This window comes from Equus caballus, chromosome 14 (genome assembly GCF_041296265.1).
Source record: "Equus caballus isolate H_3958 breed thoroughbred chromosome 14, TB-T2T, whole genome shotgun sequence".
Classification (NCBI taxonomy): domain Eukaryota; kingdom Metazoa; phylum Chordata; class Mammalia; order Perissodactyla; family Equidae; genus Equus; species Equus caballus.
Window position 1 is genome coordinate 40502685 of NC_091697.1, and position 22527 is coordinate 40525211.

Genomic DNA, 22527 nt, shown 5'->3' on the forward strand with positions numbered 1-22527 from the left:
TCTTGCATTCCTCTTATCTTCTTCTTGTTTCCCTACATGTATATATACACATACAGTCATGTGCCACACAATGAAGTTTTGGTCGACAACGAACTGCATATGCCATGGTGGTCTCATAAGATTAGTACGGTATAGTCTAGGTATGTAGTAGATGATACCATCTAAGTTTGTGTAAGTACACTCTATGATGTTCACACAATAATGAAATTGCCTCACGATGCATTTCTCAGTATGTATCCCTGTCGTTAAGTGATGCATGACTCTGTGTGTGTATGTGTGTGTGTATGTGTATATCTCCTTAGATATCCTCACCAACTTCAAAATCCATCTCAGATGACATCATCTCCAAGAAGACTTTCCCAACCCCTTCAGCCAAATGCAATCCCTTCCAGTGCAGCACTTTTTGTCCCCTTGCAGCTATCATGTTTATTTAAACCCTAGGTTGTATGAGGGGTTTTTTCTCTTATTAAATTCTATATGCTGTGATGTTATGCTGTGATTAAATTCTAGATGCTGTGATAACAAAAGATCCTCAAATCTTTGCTTCAAACAACCAGGTGTATTTCTTTCTTTCTTCTTTTAAATTTTACTTTATTATGGTAAGAACACTCAGCATGAGATCTACTCTCTTACATTTTTAAGCGTACAATACAGTATTGTTAACCACAGGCACAGTGTTGCACTGCTGATTTCTAGAACTTATTTGTCTTGCTTAACTGAAACTTCATTCCCATTGATTAGCAGCTCCCCACTTCTCCTCCCTCCAAACCCTGGCAACCATCATTTTACCCCTTGATTCTATGTATATGACTATTTAGACGATTTATATAAGCAGAATCATGCAACATTTGTCCTTCTGTGCCTGGCTTATTCACTTAGCATAATATCCTGAAAGTTCATCCATGTTGTCACATATTGCAGAATGTTTTTTTTTCTTTAAGGCTGAATAATATTCCATTGTATATATATACCACACTTTCTTTACTCCTTCATCCATTGATAGACATTTAGGTTGTTCTACACCTTGGCTATAGAGAACAGTGCTGCAATGAATATGGGAGTGCTACTATCTCTTCCAGATCCCTGTTTTAAATCTTTTAGATAAATATCCAAAAGTAGGATTGCTAGATCATATGGTAGTTCTATTTTTAATTTTTTGAGGAACGTCCGTACCTTTTTCCACAGTAGCTGTACCATTTTGAATTCCCATCAATGGGTACAAGGGTTCCAGTTTCTCCTCATCCTTGACAACACTTGTTATATTTCAGGTATATTTCTTCTTCATGCCACATGTACATGGTGGGTTGGTTGGGAGCTACTTTCCCCTCACTCTCCTTCTAGGGACAAGACTGACAAAGCAGCCATCATCTGGAACATCCCCAGTCGCGTACTGGCTCTAACGCTTCTTCCCAGGAGTGACGCATGTCACTTCTGTTCACATGTCATCGGACAGATGAAATGAAATGGTGGTATCTAGCACCAGCTTGGAAAGAGATAAGCAATCCTACCCTGTGCACAAGTGGAAGAGAGCTGGGTATATCTGGTGGACGGCACTCATGGCAACCACAAGTTCTTACTCACAACAGTCCCCTAGGGAGAAGTTTTCACTTCACAGTCACGATTTTACACTTGAAGTGCTTGAGGTTCAGAAAGGATAGTGATTGGTAACATGTTTTCTAAGTAACAGGGTCGGAACTAGGACCTGACTGTCCTTCTAGCCATCTCCCATCTCTGTTCCAACTCTATCGAGTGCTGTCACATGCCTGACGCTGTTGGGAATGCAGCAGAGAACAAACTGGCCTCAGTCCCTGCCCTCACACTCACAGTCTACCGCTGCGCCCCATTCTCCTTCCAGTCCTCCAGAGTTGCCTCCTTTTTCTCTCTCTGACTCATGTGCTGCCTAGTTTTAGAGTTTTCCTCCTCCTCCCTTGCGCAGCTGGATCTTAAACAACTGCAGAGCAGGGGTCGCATCTTCAACTTTGATCCCTTCACAACCCCGACTGTGTTAGGCACTCAGCAGTTCTTTGGATTGGACACAAAATTGAAAATAAAATTCACTTTAGATGCCAAACATTTGTTGTCTGCTTATATCCCCCCATGTGTTCCCCTTGCTAGTTTATTAATAGGGATTTGAATGTTCTGTGTGAGTTTATTACAGAGAGCGTTAACGCTCTATCAGAATATATTTGAAGAACAGATAATCAGATCATCAACAATATACCTCATAAATCACTCTGAAAACTGCCAAAGTAATTTCTTAGTGTTTTTTTTTTCTATCCCAAGAGATTTCACTTCTTCAGTAACTTATACTAAATTGACAGTTCTAATTAGCAGTCATGAAAACTCAAGCTTTTAAAGTTATGGCAGATTAGAAAAGAATTTTCTAGAGACACGATAAAACTTCTTCCCGTAAGGGATGGAATGTATCTCACTGGCTAGGTGAAAAAGGGAAGCCAGTGGGAAGGAAGATGAAGTTGGGAAAAGATTAAGAGGGGGACATGCGTCTGAGGGACCTGTCTGGGCCCTAGGGGCTGAGCAGCTCATTCATCATTTACTGCCAGTGTGCTCTCAACCCAGCGGGAATGTCAGGGAAGGGCCTGCATTATTATATGTCTCACAGCCCTGGGTCCTGACGGAACCTAGAAGCTGAACCCTGGCCCGGACTTAGAGCCCAGCTTGTCTTCAGTCTGTGGGGATTTGAGAAGTCAACACCGAGTCAGCTTTGATGCTGTCACTCATTGTCATTAATTCTACAGATATTTATCAAGTACCTTCTGTGTGCAAGGCCTGGTGCTGACAGTACTTCTCAGGCTTACCAGAGGAAGGACTTTCTAAGCCGAGACCTGAAGAACAAGTTCACCAGAGAAAGACTGTGTTGTACGGAAGGTTGCTATAGGCAAAGAAAATAACAAGAACCAAAGATACGGGAGCGAAAGAGATAAATGGTCTCCCCACTGGAGGAACAGCAGAGGGATACACTAGGGGCCTTGGTGGGGAAGGTGCAGGGTAGTGGGAAATGAGGCTGAGGAGGAGGCCATGCAGGGTCCTCGGGTACTGGAAGGAGTCTGTGGCAGAAAGACAGTGAGGGATGGAAAGCAGGGGGTGATATGAGCCAATTCACATATTTCAAGAAATCACTCTACCTCACAGAGTAGAGAATGGATTGGGGTGAGGTAGCAGCAAGAATGGAGGCATGGAGATGAAGAGGCAATATTCCAGGAACCCAGGTCAGAGGGGATGAGTACCCGGGCCACACGGTAGCAGCATGGATGGAGGAAAAGCGAAGAGACTTAAGTAGATTTAGGAGGTAGAATCCCTGTTTGAAGACTGAGTGGCTATAGAGGGTAAAAGAGAGGGCTCACTAATTTTTGAGAGCTCCGTTTTTTTGAGCGACTATTTTGTGCCAGACATTCTACAAGATGTTTATATTTATTTCTCACTGCACACGAGGAGGGAAGTAGTATTTAGCTCCATTTTATGAATGGGAAAATTGAAGCTTGGCAAGGTTAGTTGTCTTCCGATCAACACACAGCTAGTCTGAGTTCAGAGTTTACCTTCAAGCTCTAGGACATCCTGTATCCCTACTCTTCTCTCCTAGGTTTCTGGTTGGGGCATCTCAGAAGAGAATGGTGACATTTCCTGAGAAGGGAAACACTAGGAAATGCAAATATTCTAGTAGGATCCTACAATTGCTGGTGAAGAGACAGCTACCGTGCCCTGAACAATGCGTCTACAACCTTGCATTTCCCAACCTGCAGGAACATCCACTGTTCCTCTTCCTGCATCCTGTCTGGATGGATGCTCAGCCTGAGTCCCTGTTCCTCAGGCGCTGTTCCTGGGGAGCTGAGTCTGCCCTGTTCCTGTTCCTCAGCTCCAGCGTAGTACCCTGGTGGTGATGGGGGCCCTGTCTCCACCTTTCCTTTAGTTTCTTAGCAGTTAACATTTAAATTAATAATGGAAATCTTCATAGGAATGAGAAATAGGATAGGCCCCAGGAGGGAGAAAAATACCTGAGATAAAGGAGGTGGGGAAATACCTGGTATATTAGAGCAGTTGACTGGGGAGCAGCTGTGTTAACCACGGACAAAGTACCTACTTCATTTCAAGTCTGTTTCCCCATCTGTATGTAAAACACAAGAGAAGGGATAATGCTTGCCTGCCTCATGGTTGTTGTAAAGATCAAACACAATCATAGATGACTGTATTTTGAAAATCAAAACACTCCTTGCAAATGAGAGGACTTCAGGTTCTGATATCACAAGTTAGAATCAGAACCAAGTGCTGGAAGTGACTGGGATCATCAAGGTCGTCCTGATTATTTTACAGGTGAGGAAAACCAGGCTGAGGCTCAGAGAGATCAAATGACTTTTCCCAAAGTCACCCTCAAAATTAATGTTGGAGCTAGATTTAGAAGGCAAATCCTTGACCTCAAGCTGAGGGGTTTTTCTACCGTATTGCTTTGGAAGGATAGGACTGTAATTGACCCAGTGGGTTTTAAAGTCAGATCGCTTGGGATCTGAACCCCAGTTTTGCCACTTATTAATTGCGTGGTCTTGGCCAGTTTATGCAATCTTTTTGAACCTCATTTTTTTCATCTGTAAAAATGGAATAGTTATAATTGCTAGCTCAAAGAGTTGTTATGATGATTATATGAGACAGTGTTTGCAAATACCAAACAGTGCTTGTGATTATTATTATGATTAAGATCATATGTTGCATCTTTGCTATATGTCACCACCCTTATCCTCCCAATTGAAGATTGACCTACTCTAAATTTCAAGGTTTCCAACCCAACCCAATACATCCTTGACCTTAATTTGGTTTCCTTCATATTTTACTGATAGAATCAGAGGTAATGCAAAAAAGAAGATCATTGCTTAATGATCTCCAATAATTGTTCCAGCCTATGCCAAAAGCCTACTTCTAACTAAGATTATCAACCTCAGTTCAAAACCTGGTTAAGAGGCTGTGTGTGTCCCTTGTTCTAGCCTAGGTGAGTATTTTAAGCAAATACTGAGAGGGGTGGTGGAGGGGAGATGCAGTTTGATTAATGAAGGATTAGAAGGTCCATCCTGTTTTCTCAAGAAAATCCTTATTCGGAGGTGGTGTGAAGGGACTATAAAATTAAAAGAACTCATAGGCGTGATCAGATCTTACTCTAGGGCATTGTACTTTACACCACTAATGATAATATTCAGGATAAGACTATCTCTCAGATTTAAAGAACCAGAGAAGAATGAAGCTTCTTTTTGAATCCAGGAAGATGCCATTAAAATGAGTTCTGGGTTCAGCCATCCCAAAACCCCAGAGACCACACACAAGGCTAGAGGTGAGTCCGTCTCCTTGACAAACATGAACTATGAATCACTATCACAATGGGTTTAATCACATCTTGACTATGTGCAAAAGGCTCTTGCCTCTGTCCAGGTTCCCTGTCCAATTTCAATCTATGTGAATTTTGGTTAAAGATTTCAGTTTGCTTAGTGCTTCCTCTCTTCTCTTATGGAAATAATTGTAGAAGGGCATAACATACTAGGGTGTACATACATGTGCTTTTGATAAGAAAACATGGAAATTTGAGGTCAGACTTTTTTTTGGGTGAGGAAGACTCCCTGAGCTAATATCTGATGTTAATCTTCCTCTTTTTTTGCTTGAGAAAGATTAACCCTGAGCTAACATCCGTGCCATTCTTCCTCTATTTTGTATGTGGGATGCCTCCACAGCATGGCTGATGAGTGGTATGTGGGTCCATGTCTGGGATCCAAACCTGTGAACCCTGACCGCCAAAGCAGAGGGCGCCGGACTTAACGACTACACCATGGGGCCGGCCCCATAGGTCAGAATTTTTATAGAAAGAATTATACAAATAACTGCATTATAGACCTGTTCCACTTTGTTGGAACACCCTCACCTCTAGCATCCCTGGCCTGTACCCATTAGACTCCAGTAGCCTTCCTTCCCCAGTTTTGCCAACCAAAAGTGTCTCTAGACCTTGTCAAATGTCTCCTGGGGGCAAAATTATGCCTGGTTTAGAACCACTGAGTTAGAGAGGGATCCTTTAAAAATGTAAATCAGATCAAATCTCTCCCCTGCACTGAGGGGGAAGTGGAGAGTTACTAGCAAAGTGGCATAAAGTTTAAGTTAAGTAGGATGCATAAGCTCCAGAGATTTACTATACAACATTGTTCCTATAGTCAAAAATAATGTATTGTACACTTAAAAATTCAAGAGGGCAGACCTTGTGTTGTGTTCTTATCACAATAAAATGAAATAAAATAAAATAAAATAAAAAGATCCAAGTTCCTGACAACAGCTCACAAGGCATTTACTGTTCCTCTTGCCTGAAACCCCCTTCCCTGTCTTTTTACTTGGGTATTATCTACTCACCCTTCAAGTTCTAGCTTAAATGCAACTTCCTCTAGGAAGTCGTCTCTGGCCTATCCCCTGATCTGCATTTAGGTCCCTGCTCTGTGCTCCCACAATATCTTGCTCTTCATCTGACATAGCACACATCACACTACATTGCAATTGCCTGGTTACTGGACTGTGAACTCCTTGAGGGCAGGACTGTGCCTTGCCTGTTACTGTATCCCTCCCTTCTGCATAGCATAGGGCCTGGAACAGTGCATTTAAGTACCTATAAGGTGGACTGATTGGAGTCGCAGACTGAGCCTGGCCTGCATACATACAGGGATATGGTATCCACCTTCGTTGAGACCCTGGAAGTAGACGCAACTATGAAGCTAGATACTGTCACGTCTTAGCAATTTTCCTTCTTTATTCAATAGTTCCACAGCTACTCTGGTGAAACATCAAGGACAATCTCTGCTCTTAGGGAAATCCTTGGTAGGAGGAACCCCTCATTCAACAAATACTTACTGAGCATGTGCTATGAGCCAGACACTAGGCTGGATGCCAGATATCTCCTGGTCGATAAGAAGTTACATACAAAGGAGTTCTGGAGCTTACATTCCAGCATAGGTGACGGTTATTTAGTGCATAATAACTTAATAAGTTACTTAATTGCTATTGTGAACATTAGGGAAATTAGGGGCAGAGGAAGGAAACATGCAGGTAGAGAGAATGCAAAGCAAAGGTCCTGAGCTAATAAAAAGCCAAGTATGGTGCATTTCAGGAACCAGAAGGAGGCTGGTGTGGCTGTAGCACAGAGAGGGATGCAGAGAGAAGTGCTCTGACGTTCGAGAGACAGGCAGGGTCCAGAACAGATTGGGCCTTTTGCCTTCTCCCCACCCACCCCACAATCCCAGAAATTATCTCCAATGGCTTCACTTTTAGTCTGCATGCTCCATATTTATTAATTTTTTAGAACTGTGAGCTTGAGCTTTCCCTCTACCTCACTTGAACCAACTTTTCCTTCCCTCACCACTGAAGTCCTATTCATTCTTTAATGCCAAGCTCAGAGCTTTCTTCCACCAAGAAGAACAAGAACTCAAAGAACCACAACGAATAAGGAGTGAAAAAAGGCACAGAGGTGATTGGGGAATAGTGAACAGTTCAGCTTAAATGGGACAAAAGATGCCTTTCTAGGGAGTTCAGGTCAGAATATGACAGATCTTGGCATTTCTAAGTGATTTATAAGGGAGACAGTATGGTGGGCAGTTAAGAACACACACTTTGGAACTAGTCAGACATGATTTAAAATCTGGGCTCCTTACTTTATTAGTTGTGTGACCTAGGGAAAGCTCCCTCACCTCTTTGAATCTCAGTTTTTCTTTTTTAAAGCAAGGGGAATTAAACCTACCTCATAGGTAGTGGCTTGTTACAGATTAATACAGAGTAATGTAGGATTTAAGTAGATCATGTATGCAAAGCACTTATAACAGTGTCATGCACATGGTAAGTGTTAAACAAATGTTATCACTATTACTATTATCATCATCATCATCCTTCTCATTCTTTTTAAACTAAATTGTAAGTTCATTAAGTTAGATAACGTGTGCAAATCCTAGCACAATGTAAATGGTAAATTACCAATAAATGCAAATTTCTTTTTTTTTCCTTTTTTCCCCTCAATCTCTTTCATAAACAAGGACCATGTCTTTCATTTCTTTTGCAGGTACTTAGTGAGCCTTCAATCAATATTTGTTGAATACTCAATAAATGTTTTTCTCCCCTCTACTATCTAGCACTGTGTTATGTACATTGTGGTAGGCTAATGATATTCATTGCTGGAGAATCTTTGAATATTTATTTTTTAAAATTAGAATGGGACTAGGAAGAAAATCTGGGGCTAAGTTTATATAAAATACCTTAAGGTAAGGAAGATCTTAATAATTGGAAAGAGACTTGGTATGTCAACTGTTTTTCTTCTCTCATTCAACTGTGAAGAAAAACCCAACGGAATTACAGGGAAATGGGTCTAATTTAACTCCAATTGCCCCACTGGGGAGAGTGACACAAAGGACTGAATAATCAGCCACTGTGGCAGTTTGAGGGAAACTGAGGTGATCACAGAATCACTGGGTCTTTGTTTAATGTTCCATTTGCTAAGGAGGAATAACTCTTCTTGAGTCTAAAAATAACTCAAATCTGCTTCACTCACTTGACTCCCCTTGAGAGAGATGATCTGGCAAAGGAAAATGCTGTGAAACACTTGCCTTTTCACATTCTGATGGGTCCCTTAATATAGGCATCCTCTGAGTTAAGATGCTGGAACCTATGAATATCAAGATTGGTACAACAGACACACAGGGGGTCTTTATCAAAGAGTACATTGATTTAAATACCACCCTCCCATGATGCAGTTAGATCAGAATTTAATTAGCCCAAACTTGATTGTTCATATATATAGCTTTCCAGGAATGGCTCTATCTCAAAGTAAAGTCCATTTCTACTACCACTTTATTTTAATTGACATTTACGCAAAATAAAGAATTTGGTGTCATATGAATAAACTCTCTGTTGTCTGCTCTGTATTAGGTAATGAAGTAGCGGTAGCCAGCCTAGTTAACACAATATGACATATAATTTCTATGGCAATTCACATGGTTTATATCAGTGGCTCAAGAATATGCTCCGCTAATTTCTTTGATCTCACAAGAGTAAAATAGCTATTATGATGAGTTGAGATTACTGGGCCCAGAGTCCGGCCAACTCCCTTGGAGCTCTCCATGGTCCTGATGTGTCTGCAATTGTATCTTCTTGGTCTACTGACCTGAGACCTCTGGTGTGGATTCCCCTGGTGTCTGCTTTAGATTATTCATGCTCTGTGTGGCATGCTACAATCAAGACACCTCTGCAAACGTTTTTGTTTTCTTATCAGGGCCTTAGTGACACTTCTGTACTTCTATGAGTGCCATATACAGACATGGAACATTATGGAGTGAATGGTATGCACCAGGCCCTCTACTGGAAATTGGAATACAGAGATGAATAAAAATAGGGCTCTGCTCTTAGGCAGCTCACATTCTAGTTGAGGAAAAGAGAGAAATTGTAGAATCACAGACAATGTCCTAAGAATTAATAGAAATATGTGAAAAATACATGGGAGTTCTGAGGCAAGAGCTACAGACTGTCCTAGCAAGTGGAGTGGAGGAGATCAGAAGAGATTCTCCTGAGAGAGTGATAATTGAGCTGGGTTGTGGAGAATAAGTCCAATAGACTGAGAAGGGGTGGGATAGACTCTCCAGGCAAAGAGACAGAGAGGTGAAAATTCGAAGAGGGTCCAGGAGTTTGGAAAGGAATGGTACAGAAGAGAGGCCAGAATATAGGAAAGGTAGAGCTAGAGATAGAGATGAAGATAGAGAGAGAGAGAGAGAGACAGACAGACAGACAGGCAGAGGCAGATGAGGCCAGGAAAGCAGGGGCCAGATTTCAACGGTCTTTGAAGGCCACATTAATAAGCTTAGGATTTATCCCTCAGTGTTGGGAAAGAATTAAGAGTCTAATCAAAGTGGCTAAAGGGCTAGATTTGAAGTGTGCAGAGCAGACTTTAGGGAGGGAACCTGGAAGCAGGGAGGACTTCTCACTTGAACCTTGTCTCTAGACACATGTGACCTTGTGACTGACAAAGTGTTATGTTCTAGTTACCTCAGAGTCCAAGATCTAAAGCCTCACATGCCTAAACCTAGGTCAAAGTGCTCTGGATGATTTGGTTGAGTCAGAAAAGTTGCAGTCTGATGTAACGGGAGAGAACAGTTCATATCATTGAAACATAGGTGGTATTCATCAGTTCTTCCTACTTCCTAACCGCCTAGAAGCTAGTCTGGGACCTTATTGTCTCCTTTTTGGATTAATGCAACAATATGCTGCCTACTGCTTTTCTTCCCAGGCTTCCCAAAGCCACCAGATTAAGCATCTCAAAAGAAAACTGTCAGCCATCACTCTTCTATTTATGAACTTACTGATTCATTCTTTATTTCCTGTCTAATATTCAGTCCTTTGCCTGGTTTTCAAAACCCTTTATAATTTGATAATATTTTCCTATGTATTTTACTTCCTACGTCTCTCCATCATACCTTCTTCATCAGGCCATGACTATTTTTATTCTGTATTTATGTCCATACTGTTAAACTTTTTCCATGTCTACCAATATAAAAATGTATTGACAAATGCAAATCACAAATAATATTTAGATATTTATTCATTTATTTATTCACTCAATATATATTCATCAGGGCTCTGTGGTAGGTGCTGGCATTAGAGTGGTGAGTGGGACAATAAGGTCCTTAGCCTCATGGAGCTCAGAGTCAGCCTAGAGATTTATTTATCACAATGCAGTTCTTGGACCAGCAGCATTGGCTTCATCTGGCAGTTTGTTAGAAATGCAAAATCTTACACCCTACCCAAAACCTACTAAATTCCAACCTCATTTTAACAGTATCTCTAGATAATTTTTATGCACAAAAAATTTCAGAAGCAACAGTCTAGGGGATAAGTATTGAAAAGGCAACTATAATATGTGATGAGTGCCATGATGCTGAAGGACGGGGATAAGAGAGCTAGCACCACGTGTTGAATGTTCAATTATTTAACAGGCATTTTTTTCACTGAATCAAGTAGGAAATAATGGTGTGTGTGGGTATAGAGACCATATGTTATTCTCCTTTGGAATCTCCCACTCACTGTCCTGAGTCTCCTGTAGGTGACAAACACATACTTTGACTAACACTGATTGATTGAATTGTTTATAGAAGTACTCAAACAAATTTGAGGGTTTCAAAGCTTTCAGTAAATGATGGAATTGTTCTATTTTTGCCAGTACAGTTTTGATTTACTGAATGTGGGGGTTTTGTTTTGCTGCAACAGAAAGGGAGCATTGTTTATCCTTTTCAAAGCCATAGTATTTCACCACAGTTGACTTAAGCAGGGGTGGAAAATTCACAAGATGAAATGGAACCAAATTTTGCACAGAACAGTTTTTGCTCTTTGGTTCAAGACTCTGGATGAGTTTGCTTTTTCTGTGAGTTATTTTTATTCTGATGTGCAGAGAACTGGGTGATTCACAACTCAATCAGTACCCCTAGTTTAACTGCCTCAACACATCCATTACTTAGTAATACCCTTAGACTCAACTGGCACAAAACACGCTACCTGAAAAACTCCTACCTTTTTTACTTGTTCTTCTCTCTCATGGCGTGCCAATGCAATCCACAGCTTTCTGCACACATTGAGTTGAGAATAAGAGTCAATAAAACAATTATGTTTTGAACGCACATCAAATTCCTTTTTGTTCCCCACTACATTCTATGTCATTTGACATGAATTTTTTTCTTTTAGGTTAATTTAAATGAAAGAGAATTAATCCTTCTCTGTCTTTGCTCTGGAAGTCTCTAGAGTTTTGCATGTTCCATGTTTGGATGCTAAAGGATGCCTTTTCTGCTCATAAGTGTTCTGAGCTTTATACATCACTTTTAGATGTTTTGAAACACTCTTCAGAAAAACACTGAAAGAGTCTCAGCTATTGCTTTGAGAAGGACCACAGTCACTGGTGTTCCAAGAGAATCACAGTATCCCACAGTCAGAGAAACACTGCACATATGATCTCATTTGAGAATCCCTTCTACACCACTCCCTCCCCGCCTCCCCGAAAGGAATCAAGGAACCAGCCTCTGTTTCAGCACCTAGGAGCAAGCTTCTCCAGACATCTGGTTACTAGCTATGAAGACATTATAAAGCTAAAGTAATTAAGATACGGTGGTATTGGGGCAACAATAGACAAGGATATCAAGAGAACAGAATCAAGAGTCCAGAAACAGACTGACGTGCATTTGGTGACCTGATTTACGAGAAAGGGGCATGCAGTGGGAAAAAGGATGACCTTCTCCATAAATCACACTAGTTCAATAGGATATCCACTGCCAAAAAAAGGTCTAGACCCTGAACCTTGCACATATCTATAAGACATGTACATCTAAACGTGAAAGGTAAAATTTCAGAAGAAATCATAGAAGAGTATCTCCATGACTGTGAGGTAGGCAAAGACGTCTTCAGCAAGACACAAACTGCTAGCCATAAAGGAAAACACTTGCTGCATGGACCACATTAAAACTATTCATTTCTGTTCATCATATCACACTGTCAAGATAGTGAAAAAACAAACCACAGAACAGAAGATATTGATAGTATAGAGATCTGAAAAAGGATGTGTATCAAGCGTGTATAAAGAATGCTTGCACAACAATGAGAAAAAGACAGCCTAACAGAAAAATTGGCAAGACATTTACAAAGGTACTCCATAAAAGAGGCTATACAAATGGCTGATAAACATGCAAAAGGTACTAGTCATCAGGTAAATGCAAAATAAAACCGTAATGTGATATTATTACACACCCACTTGCTAAAATGAAAAAGGCAGATGTGGAGCAATTGGGACTCATATATATCGCTGAGGAGTGTAAACTTGTTTAAGAAACAATTTGGCAGAATCTATAAGAGGAAATTATAAATAAGGAGGCCCAAGAATTCTTCTCTTAGGTATCTACCAATGGAAATTCACATTTGTTCATCAAAATACTTCTGCAAGAATATATATGGGAGCATTATTTATAATGACCTCACGCTGGGAACACCAAAATGTTCATCTGCAAATATAGTCAAACTTCTGGATTTATTCATGGATAAATAAATTGTGGTATATCCACAAAATGAAATACTACACAAAAGTGAGAATGGATGAACCAAAACTATATGTAGTATATGTACATGTAGTACATGGATGAATCTCACAGCATCCCATTGAGCAAAAAGAGTCATCCACAAAAGAGTCCATATTGTATGATTCCACTTATGAGATTCAAAAACAGCTCAATTAGTAAAATTAATCTATGATGTCAGAAGTCAGGCCAGTCGTTACTTCTGTATGGAGAAGGGGACAAGGGGAGGTGACTGAGATTCTGGTAGTATCCTATTTAATGTGAGTTCTGATTACACAGGTGTTTTCACTTTAAAAAGATTAATTGAGCTGTATATTTATGACTTGGGCACTTATTTATCTGTGTGTTATACTTCAATAAAATTCAAAAACAAAATCAATTGTGTGTCAAAGAGGGAAGTTATGAGGAAAACTTAACTCCAAATAAAATCTTCCTTTGCTTAGTACGTTATATAAAATTTAAGGGGGAAAAGCTCACTGACTGAAAAAGAGGTTGAAGGTTTAAAAAAATAAACTATGAATCTTCCCTACATAAGCATGACAATTCTCCTTTACCCCTTTGAGTTCTGATTAGCAGATACGGGGAAATGTAAGAGCCGTTGGCTTTGTGGGGAAACCTGATGGATTTGCTTCCAGTTTAATGATGTATCTGCCCTTTCTTCTTCTACAGCCAGATGGGTGGATGAGGACTGACCTTCTACCAGCATCCGTCTCTCCCTTTTGGGTCACTCGTGGATGGCACTTGGGGCCCAAGATAATCCTGAGCTTTGTAAATTCACCGTTCCTTGTGTGTTAGTCTTAATCTCCCCAGTTAGACTATAAACATCATGTAAGCAAAGACTTGGCATTTCTTATTTCTGTGTATTCTCCACCATTCTAAGGAGAGAACTGATCACAGGAGCTCAGTAAACACTTTCCGTTGTAGAATGTCAGATCATTCAGACTGTGAAATCTGGGGTCTGAGAAGGGAAGTAACTTGCCCAAGGTGACTTGGCCACAGCTATATCTTCCGACTCCTGTCCTTGTGCAGCCAGGCTCCCTACTCAGCCTTGGTGAGGAAAACGAAACCAGGCCCCTTTTGTTCTGTTTCCCTTGGCCCTACTTCTCAGCGCAGGGGTACAAAGGCACAGCAACTCAATTTTGCTAATTTTGATTGTTCTGATTTGCTGATTCACTGAACCAGTACTGCCTAGATGTGGGGACCCTTGGCTGTGGGGAGCAGGAACAATATACATAGTCTCAAAAAAGCAAATGTCGTAACTTGGTTCAGATAAGCAAAATGGGAGCCCATCAAGCCCTTGTTCTCCTCCTGTTTCTTTTCATCTGCCTCCAGGGATTTTGAGGAACATCAAGGCCCTATGTAACCTGAAAGGTGTTGAAACCTAAACATCAGTCTTTTGAAAAATTGCTCATGGTTTGTTAAGGGTCACTTAAGTTATTTTCAACAAAAATGCTTCATCTAAGTCTGGATTATAAAATGCTCAGTGTTAATTGAACCGACTACGTGGACTCTCTCAACCTTAGTTTCCCAAAGTATAAATGAGATGATTAGACAAGAAACTACCTGACTTTTAAGGCTCTATTCTGGAGATTCATTAAGGATCTAATCTATAGGTTCATTAACTTAAATAATTACTAGCAGCCATTAAGGACACGAAATATTAGTAAGTACTGACTACATATTAATAAGCACTGACTGTAAATGTCATATATATGTGTATGTATCTCTACTTGGAGAGAGAGAGAGAGAGAGAGAGAATGAATGAACACATGCCTTTTATTGAGTACTCATTGCATGTCAGGCACCATGCTAAGAACTTTAAATACCTTATCTTATTTAATTTTCACAATGATTCCAAAGTGTTACCTTTACTTTTATGTAAGGTGTGGCAGATTGTATTTTCCAAATATGCCACAGCAACCTCTCTCATTCCACATGTTGTTCTCACCATGTGATTTTGACACTTGTCCCACTGAAAGGTAGAATATATGTTCCTTCCCTTTTGACATGGCGGGGCTTGTGATTATGGCAGAAGTTATGCTATGTGACTTCTGAGGGTAGGTCAGGAAAGGTGAAACAGTTTCTACCTGCTTCTCTTTGGTCCCTTGTTCTTAGAACCCGGCCACCATGCTGAGTGAGTGAACCTTCAGATAATTCCATCCCTGAGCTGTCATGTCATCCACAGCCTTCTAGTTTTTCCATATGAAGTGCTGGACATCTTTAATCAGGGACAAACCATCCTACTGTGCCCCTTTCTAAATTTCCTGACCCACAAAATCTGTAAAGATAATAAAATGGCTGTTGTTTTACACCACAAATTTGGGGTGGCTTGTTATGCAGCAATAGAGGCTCTAAATTGCAAAGCTAGTTGCCCAGGGTCACACAGCAAATTAGTGTAGGAGGCAGGATTAAGCCCAGATCTAACTCCAGAGCTCATATTCTGAATTACTCTGTTGAAAAAGCCTGCATATTTACAAGTCCTGCAAAACCGGTATCTGTCACTCTGGGATACAGAGAAAATCATCGTAATGCTGACCACTAAGAAACAAAACCAGGTGCCTGGGAGATCAGGAGGGGACTGTGGGCAGTGTGGTTTGGCAGGGAAGGGTCATTGTCCAGGAGACGAGTTTCGCCAGGGAAGCAGGCGGAAGCTCAGAACCAGTTCCTATCTAGGCTTGAGCTGAGAAACAACCCTGGGATGGAATGAGAGAGGCTGCCAATATCCTCGAGTCATAACACTGCACCTGGCAGCCTTCCGCCTCCTCCTGGGAACAGCCTCTGGACTTCCCTCTGGCCAGTGCTGGGCCAGGAGCACAGCCAGATAAGAAGATGCATGTCAGTGAGCCTCAGAAAACTCTTAGAAGACAATACAAATGATTGGCAGGAGGCCAGGGACAAAGTAGAAAGGAAGTGAGGTGATTAACACAAAAGAAGGGAAAGACAATTAAGGTTTCCTTTTTTTTTCTTTGGAGCAAGATTAGCCCTGAGCTAACATCTGCTGCCAATCCTCCTCTTTCTGCTGAGGAAGACTGGCCCTGAGCTAACATCTGTACCCATCTTCCTCTACTTTATATATGGGACGCCTGCCACAGCATGGCTTGCCAAGCAGTGCCATGACCACACCTGGGATCCGAACCTGCAAATCCTGGGCTGCTGAAGCGGAATGTGCGAACTTAACCACTGTGCCACCAGGCCAGCCCCGACAATTAAGATTTTTTGAACCCTCAGTATATGCTAGGCACTGGGCGATGTGCTTCAGCCTCTGTTTGTTCATGTCTTCTTGTAAGAATCCTATGATATTGGTATAAATGGCCCCTTTTTTAAAGTTGAGGAAACAGGCTTGGCAGTTGTTACTGGCTCAAATCTTACAACCAATAACTGTTGGACAAGGATTCAAACCCAAGTCTATCTGAATCATGGGATACTTAGTCTCAAGGCACAGTCATTTCCCCTTGTTTGCTTGGGCTCCCCCCATTCACCTGACTGCCTTACCTGGAGGACCTTCTGTAAGTCTGGCTTTATCCTTGGGACGAGCCCAAGTCTCTCCTTTTCTACTAAGCCAGCCCAGATCATCTTAGTCCTCAGTGATCTTTCTCTCTTTCCTACCAATTGACTATAAATCTTGCACTTGGGAATCATTCAAATACATATTCTGCTTTATTATCTACCTTTTTTTTGTATCTTGGTTCTTCTACTCACTTGCAAAGTCAGAGGTCTGAACTCATCTTTCTTGGTTCTTCACATCTGCCATAATGCTTGGCCTTGCACCTAAGGCCAGGTTTAGATCCTAGAAAGTGCTCAATTACAACATTTGATGGATTAATCCTCTCTTACATCTGTAGAAATACATACCTACAGTGACCAGAAACTTGTTTTTCTCATGCAAACACAGAAATGGCTGGCAACACTTCTTCCACTTCTTGCTGCTGGAATATAGGCACAATATGGGAGCCACCATTTTGCGAACACGAAGGAAAGGCCAAGAGAATCACAGAACAGCTGATCCTGATTTCACTGAACCGTGAGCCACTGTCTGCCTCCACTTTTCTTACGATGTAAGAAAGGCAGCTCTCTATCTGTTCCTATTACTGCGGTCGGACTATTTTGTTACATGCAGACAACCACATTTGGCCACATTTCATTGGCGTTTGGCTAACAGACATTAATATGAACTTTGACGAGATTAAAAAAAGATCAAGCTACTTGTGTGTGAGTGCAGATGTAAGCAATTTAGGTGGAACTTAGTTCCCCAAATTCTAAATTAGTGAGGACTTATGATATATTCTTCAAGTAAATAGTAAGAACAATTAATTGAAGCTCATTTGAAAGGATGTTTGACGTACACAAGTCACTTAAAAGTACCTCCCGTCACAACACTCAGTGTCTAACATGGTGCCGTGCATATCAGCGGCTCATGAAACTTGCTGACTTCCACAGGAAATATGTAAACAACAGCAACCACAGCTTCTGTTGGTGTTTGCAGTCGTCTGCCTCGTCCTGGCTCTCATCACTATCTTAGTATCCTTGTGTTTTTCTCTGGCTCTAGTGAGATGAACTATATACCTTCTCTCTTTCGCATATATTTCCAAGAAACATTATGATGCATGTTCTGAGTCAGGGTATTTCTACAGGCCTCTAAGCTCTGGGATTGGCCAGGGTAGGCCTGATAAGGAAGAGTCCATCTCAAGCGGATAAAACCCCTTATTCTGGCAGGTTTACTCCTGTGTCTGTCAGACCCTTTAATTCAAAGTGACAAATCTTTCTCCCTGGTTCCTATGGGGAAGAACCTCAGGAATCCAGGTATTGCTGGTTTCTGGAGTGAACCACTGGCTCTTTCTGCCTTGCCCCTGGCCTTCCCCAGAAGAGAGAAGTCCAGTGGCTTTCAAATCAGGGTGAGCACCTTTTCTTCTAGTGAAGTTTTAGTAGAAGCCCAATATATAAAATTGATAAAATAATAAAAAACAGCATCTGTTTTATAGTGCTTCCTATGTGCTGGCTGGATACTGTGTTATGGGTTCTATACATATCAATCTCTTTTAAACTTCACAATAATACTTGAGATAGGAACTAGTATTTCCATTTTACCCGGAAAAAACAGAGACGCAGAGTGGAGTTGTTCTATCAATTATGGGGAAGAGGGAGTCGGCGCGCATTCCCGCTCAGTCTCATCTTCACCTCAACGTCAGTTCCTAAGATATCCTATTGAACCCTCAGAAGTCCTGGAAACACAGTTTGAAAATCCTCTTGCAGCCACAGGTCACAAACTCAAACAGTCTCTCAAGGACCAGCTGAGTAACAAAGGAATGAAGACAGTCAGCTGTGGGTGGTGGTGAAGTGGGGAACGCGTGGATCAGCTAAAGAGGGCAGCTGCCACTCAGTTTTGGACAACCATTGCCAAACTGCATGCAGATCAAACAGAAACATGCGTGGTAGAGGATTCAGCTCATGGTCCACCAATATGAGACCTCTGGAGGAACGGTGGGGAGTCTGAGGTCAGACAACAGGGGTGCCATATTTAGGAGGTAAGATGCCCACTGGATGAAGGAAATAATGGAGAAAAAAACAAGCCCGTGGATCTTTTCAGACACATGCTTGTTTTCACGGCCCTACATTATACTGACTAGATAAGAATCATTTCTTCCCACTGTTTATCTACTGGCCTGATTTATTTTTAAGCAAGCCTTTCCCCTGCTTGGTTCTATCTACTCTTCACCATGTGTTTGCCAGTATTGGCCAAGCATCCAGTCTCACACTTCCTCTCCCACGCACACCCCCTCCCCCGACTGTCTTCTTATTTAAAGAAAAACAAGATTATAATGGTGAATGATGACACTATCTGAATTATACAGCAGGCAAAAATGAGCGCTGAGGGAAGCTCCTGAGGAAGATTTTATTCCATCGTTACTCAGGTATATCGATCCTCATGGACACTCAAATGCAAAAGAGACGTAGTAAAGATGCCTCCAGCACATGTCCGTGAGCCTTTGATATTTGTGTAATTATGCCCCCTGAAAATGAGAGTGTGTGTGAATCTATCCATAGCAGCCAAATTCTAAGCCACGCCTCCCTGCATTTTTTAGAAACTTGGTAATCTACAAGGGACTGTCTACTGGACAAAGAGTTCATAGACATTAAGCACTTGTAAAAGGAAATATAGTCAGCGCTTGTTATCAGGTATATTGGAGGAGATTTGTGGCATGAATATTCCAGAATGTAGATGAAAGAACGTCACACTCAAAGATAGGAGCTCAGTAAATGTGGGAATTGTCTGGACTGGTTGTTTTCAAATTTCTTTTGCCCACCCTCTCCTTTCCACCCTTCCTCCATTCTTTCTGAGCTTCAGAATCTTTTTTTCAAGAGAAATAGTATTAACTAGTCTAATATATAAAACAGACAAAAATGGAGCTACTCTGGCTCCAAGTGGGGGGCTGAAACCTCACTGATTTGGTCACCCCAGTAGTCTCAGTGCAATATCTGAGGCACCTCTGCGAAATGCCATTTTTGAACCTTAAGAAACAAATTTACATCACCATTGGAACTGGCTGATTTCCAAAGTCTTTCTCAGAACAAAGAAAAACAGACTCTTTTCTCTTAAAGATGAAGAAGCCGAGGTCTATGAGGGTCAAGCAACTTGCTCAGGGCCACAGAGCATGGTGGAGCCAGTGCTAAAACCCACTCATAGTTCAGTGCTCCTCCCACCATTCAGAAGTAGTATGGGATGGTGGGCTGCATCTCAACTCCCACAGCTACAAGCTGTGTAACCTTGTCAAGATATCCAACATTTCTGTGGCTCCTCATTTATGAAAGGAGATGAAGAGAGGGTCACCTTATGCTTCTGTGAAGATTCAATGAGATAATGCATGTAGAGGACTCAGAACCTTGGTTGGCATATGGTAGGTGCTCAATAGATGTTAGTTTTACCATACCGTCCTCTCATCCTTTCTCTGTACCTTTCAGCTATAGAATATTGGAGTGGTGATTATGCCTATTAATCTTGACATAACACATCAACCAGATAGCACACAGAGCTGGTCCAGACATAGGAGGTGTCCAGATAACCCACAGCATGCAATGGACAGTTGACTGTAAGCATAGTTGAAAAACTGAATATGATGAAGTCGGGAAATAATTCCTATCCCTTAACTTTCCAATATTTGTTTTTTCCAAGAAAAATATAGCACTAGGCAAAAGGGTTGAGAAGAGCTGACTGACCTGGGAGAAATGTCACATCCTTGCTGCATGAAGGCTCCCAGGGAGAACCACAAGCTGTTGAATATCCCAAACTCATTGGACTGGTCACTGGTTGTCTGGTCCCGCCCTTCCTCAAACTCTTCACTGTGCCATTCATAGGGGCTGAAGCGGCTGACCAGAAAAAGGACGACACTCACTCCAATGTAGGCAAAGACGATGCACATCCAGATCTCATAAGCCAAAGGGTCAAGGAAGGAGAAGACCCCCGGCTTGGACTTCTGTGGCTTTTTTATCATGATGGAGATCCCCAAACTCATAAATGGCTTGGAGAAGTCTATCACCTCTTCCCGGACCAAAGTGATAGTTAAAGGGGCCACGGCCACATCGGCTCTCTGCAAAACAAATAGAGAAGAAAAATGCAGTTGAGCTCAGCAGTCCTCCGTTCTCTCGTCTCTCTCTTTACTGTGAATATTCTCTTGTATCTTAAAGGAAATGAGAGTTGGAAAGAACCTCAGAAGTCCAACACCCCCATTCTCTATAAAATGTTTCTGAGAAATTAACGATCAGCTCAATATCTTAGAGGAGAGATTATCCCACTATTTGACAGCTCTAATTGTTAGCGGTGTCTTCTTCACCTTTCTAGAAGGAGGCTGTTGTGATGTCTGTTGTTTTGTCTGCCACGCAGCCATGCTTCCTTCCTCTGGTAGAAGAACCACTCCTGCCCTACTCTCAGACCTCTGTGTTCAAATGGTCGCTCTGGTTACGCGGTGAAGCACATGACCTAGATTTGGCCATCAGTGTACTCCAATTCCTGGCCAGAATGATTTTTCAAGGATGGCATAGGACCCAGGTTGGTTTAATGAGCATTAGCCCCGAGAGTCAGAGTGAGAGATGCAGAAGCTGACCCATGATGAAATAATTTGGGCCACTCTAAATTCAGGGCTTACCCTGGACTCCTTAGGAACATGTGTCAATATATTCTTCTATTCGTCCCTAGGAACATGAACCAGTCCTTCTGTTTACCTAAGCCAGTTTGAGTTGGGTTTCTTTTACCTGCAACCAAGATAGTCCTGGCTAACAAGATAGTGGAGGCAAATTTAACTCACTAAACATTTCTTGGGCATTCATTATCTGCAAGCCCTAGGATGGGGCTGAAGGTAAGCCATGGCCCCTACACTCAGGGAATTACAAACTAATAGGAGAGGTGAGTATATGCACACACGCCCATACACACCTCCACACACAATTTTTCAATCTACAAGATAGGCTGGATATGTGCTATTCAGGAGACACAAAACGCTACAGGAGAACAGGGAGGAATCAATTCTGGCTGGGGAGATCGGGACTGCATCATCAACAAGGTGACGTGGAAATCTGGCATTGAAGGATGGGTAGGACTTTGACGGGCTGCTCTGGAAGAGGGAATTATGCGAGCAAAGGCCTGGCAGAGAGAAGGAAAAGCAGCCTCACAGCTATTTTTCTAGGAAGACTGTGAAAAAATATATAAATAATTCAATTTTTAAAATTCAAGTCCAGTACGTAGATAAACATAAAAGCTTGCAAGAAATGCTCATCCTTGGGCATCCAGCCTTGCTCTTCTGTCTTTCCCACCTCCCCCTACTGGCAGAAGCACTGGCATCTATGCAATGAAAACCCACTGCTCTGTTGGCCTGAGATCAAGAGATCCTGAAGATCCAAGAGGGTTCCACGGACAGAGATTCATTTTTAAAATGAGAGATGGGTCTATGAAAGTCTGTTTGAGGCGAACGGTTTCCACTTATGATGCTGCACAATGGTCCAGATGTGAGGCTGGTGACAGATGTGGTGCAGGCGGGGACCCTGCTTAGCCGCCGGCTGCTGTTGCTTAGAGATTTCCTCTGGTTACTCTCATTGGCTGGGATTATTGAGAAGGTGCTTTAAGTGGAATAAAAGCCTGACTTCAGAATGACTTAAGTTCTCACTTATAGAAACTTTCCATAAAGCAATGTGGAGTCCAGTGTGAATTTTATAGTAACTCTGTTTTTTTCCCTAACACCCACTGCACAAATCTTGATAATTTTTACAAACACTTATAAGCCAGTGCAAGGAAGAAGATATCTACTCTTTTTTCTGTAACCTAACATAGATAGAAGAGGAATGGGGGAGAAAAGTGTAAAAAAAAAAAAAAATGACTTAGAGGGACTAGCCCAGAATGGAGGTGGATAAAAACCGGCTTTGAAAG

The 22527-nt window shown here is 41.7% G+C and overlaps 1 protein-coding gene across 12 annotated transcripts in view; it reads right to left on the reverse strand.

Annotated features, from left to right (window-relative positions):
* GRIA1 (glutamate ionotropic receptor AMPA type subunit 1) overlaps nt 1-22527 on the reverse strand; it is a 289359-nt gene that overhangs the window by 58853 nt on the left and 207979 nt on the right. For all 12 annotated transcript variants that reach the window (XM_001503618.7, XM_001503619.6, XM_070233013.1 and 9 more), the window contains exon 11: nt 20328-20698. In XM_001503618.7, coding sequence (XP_001503668.1) covers nt 20328-20698 — 371 coding nt within the window. The remainder of the gene's footprint in view (nt 1-20327; nt 20699-22527) is intronic.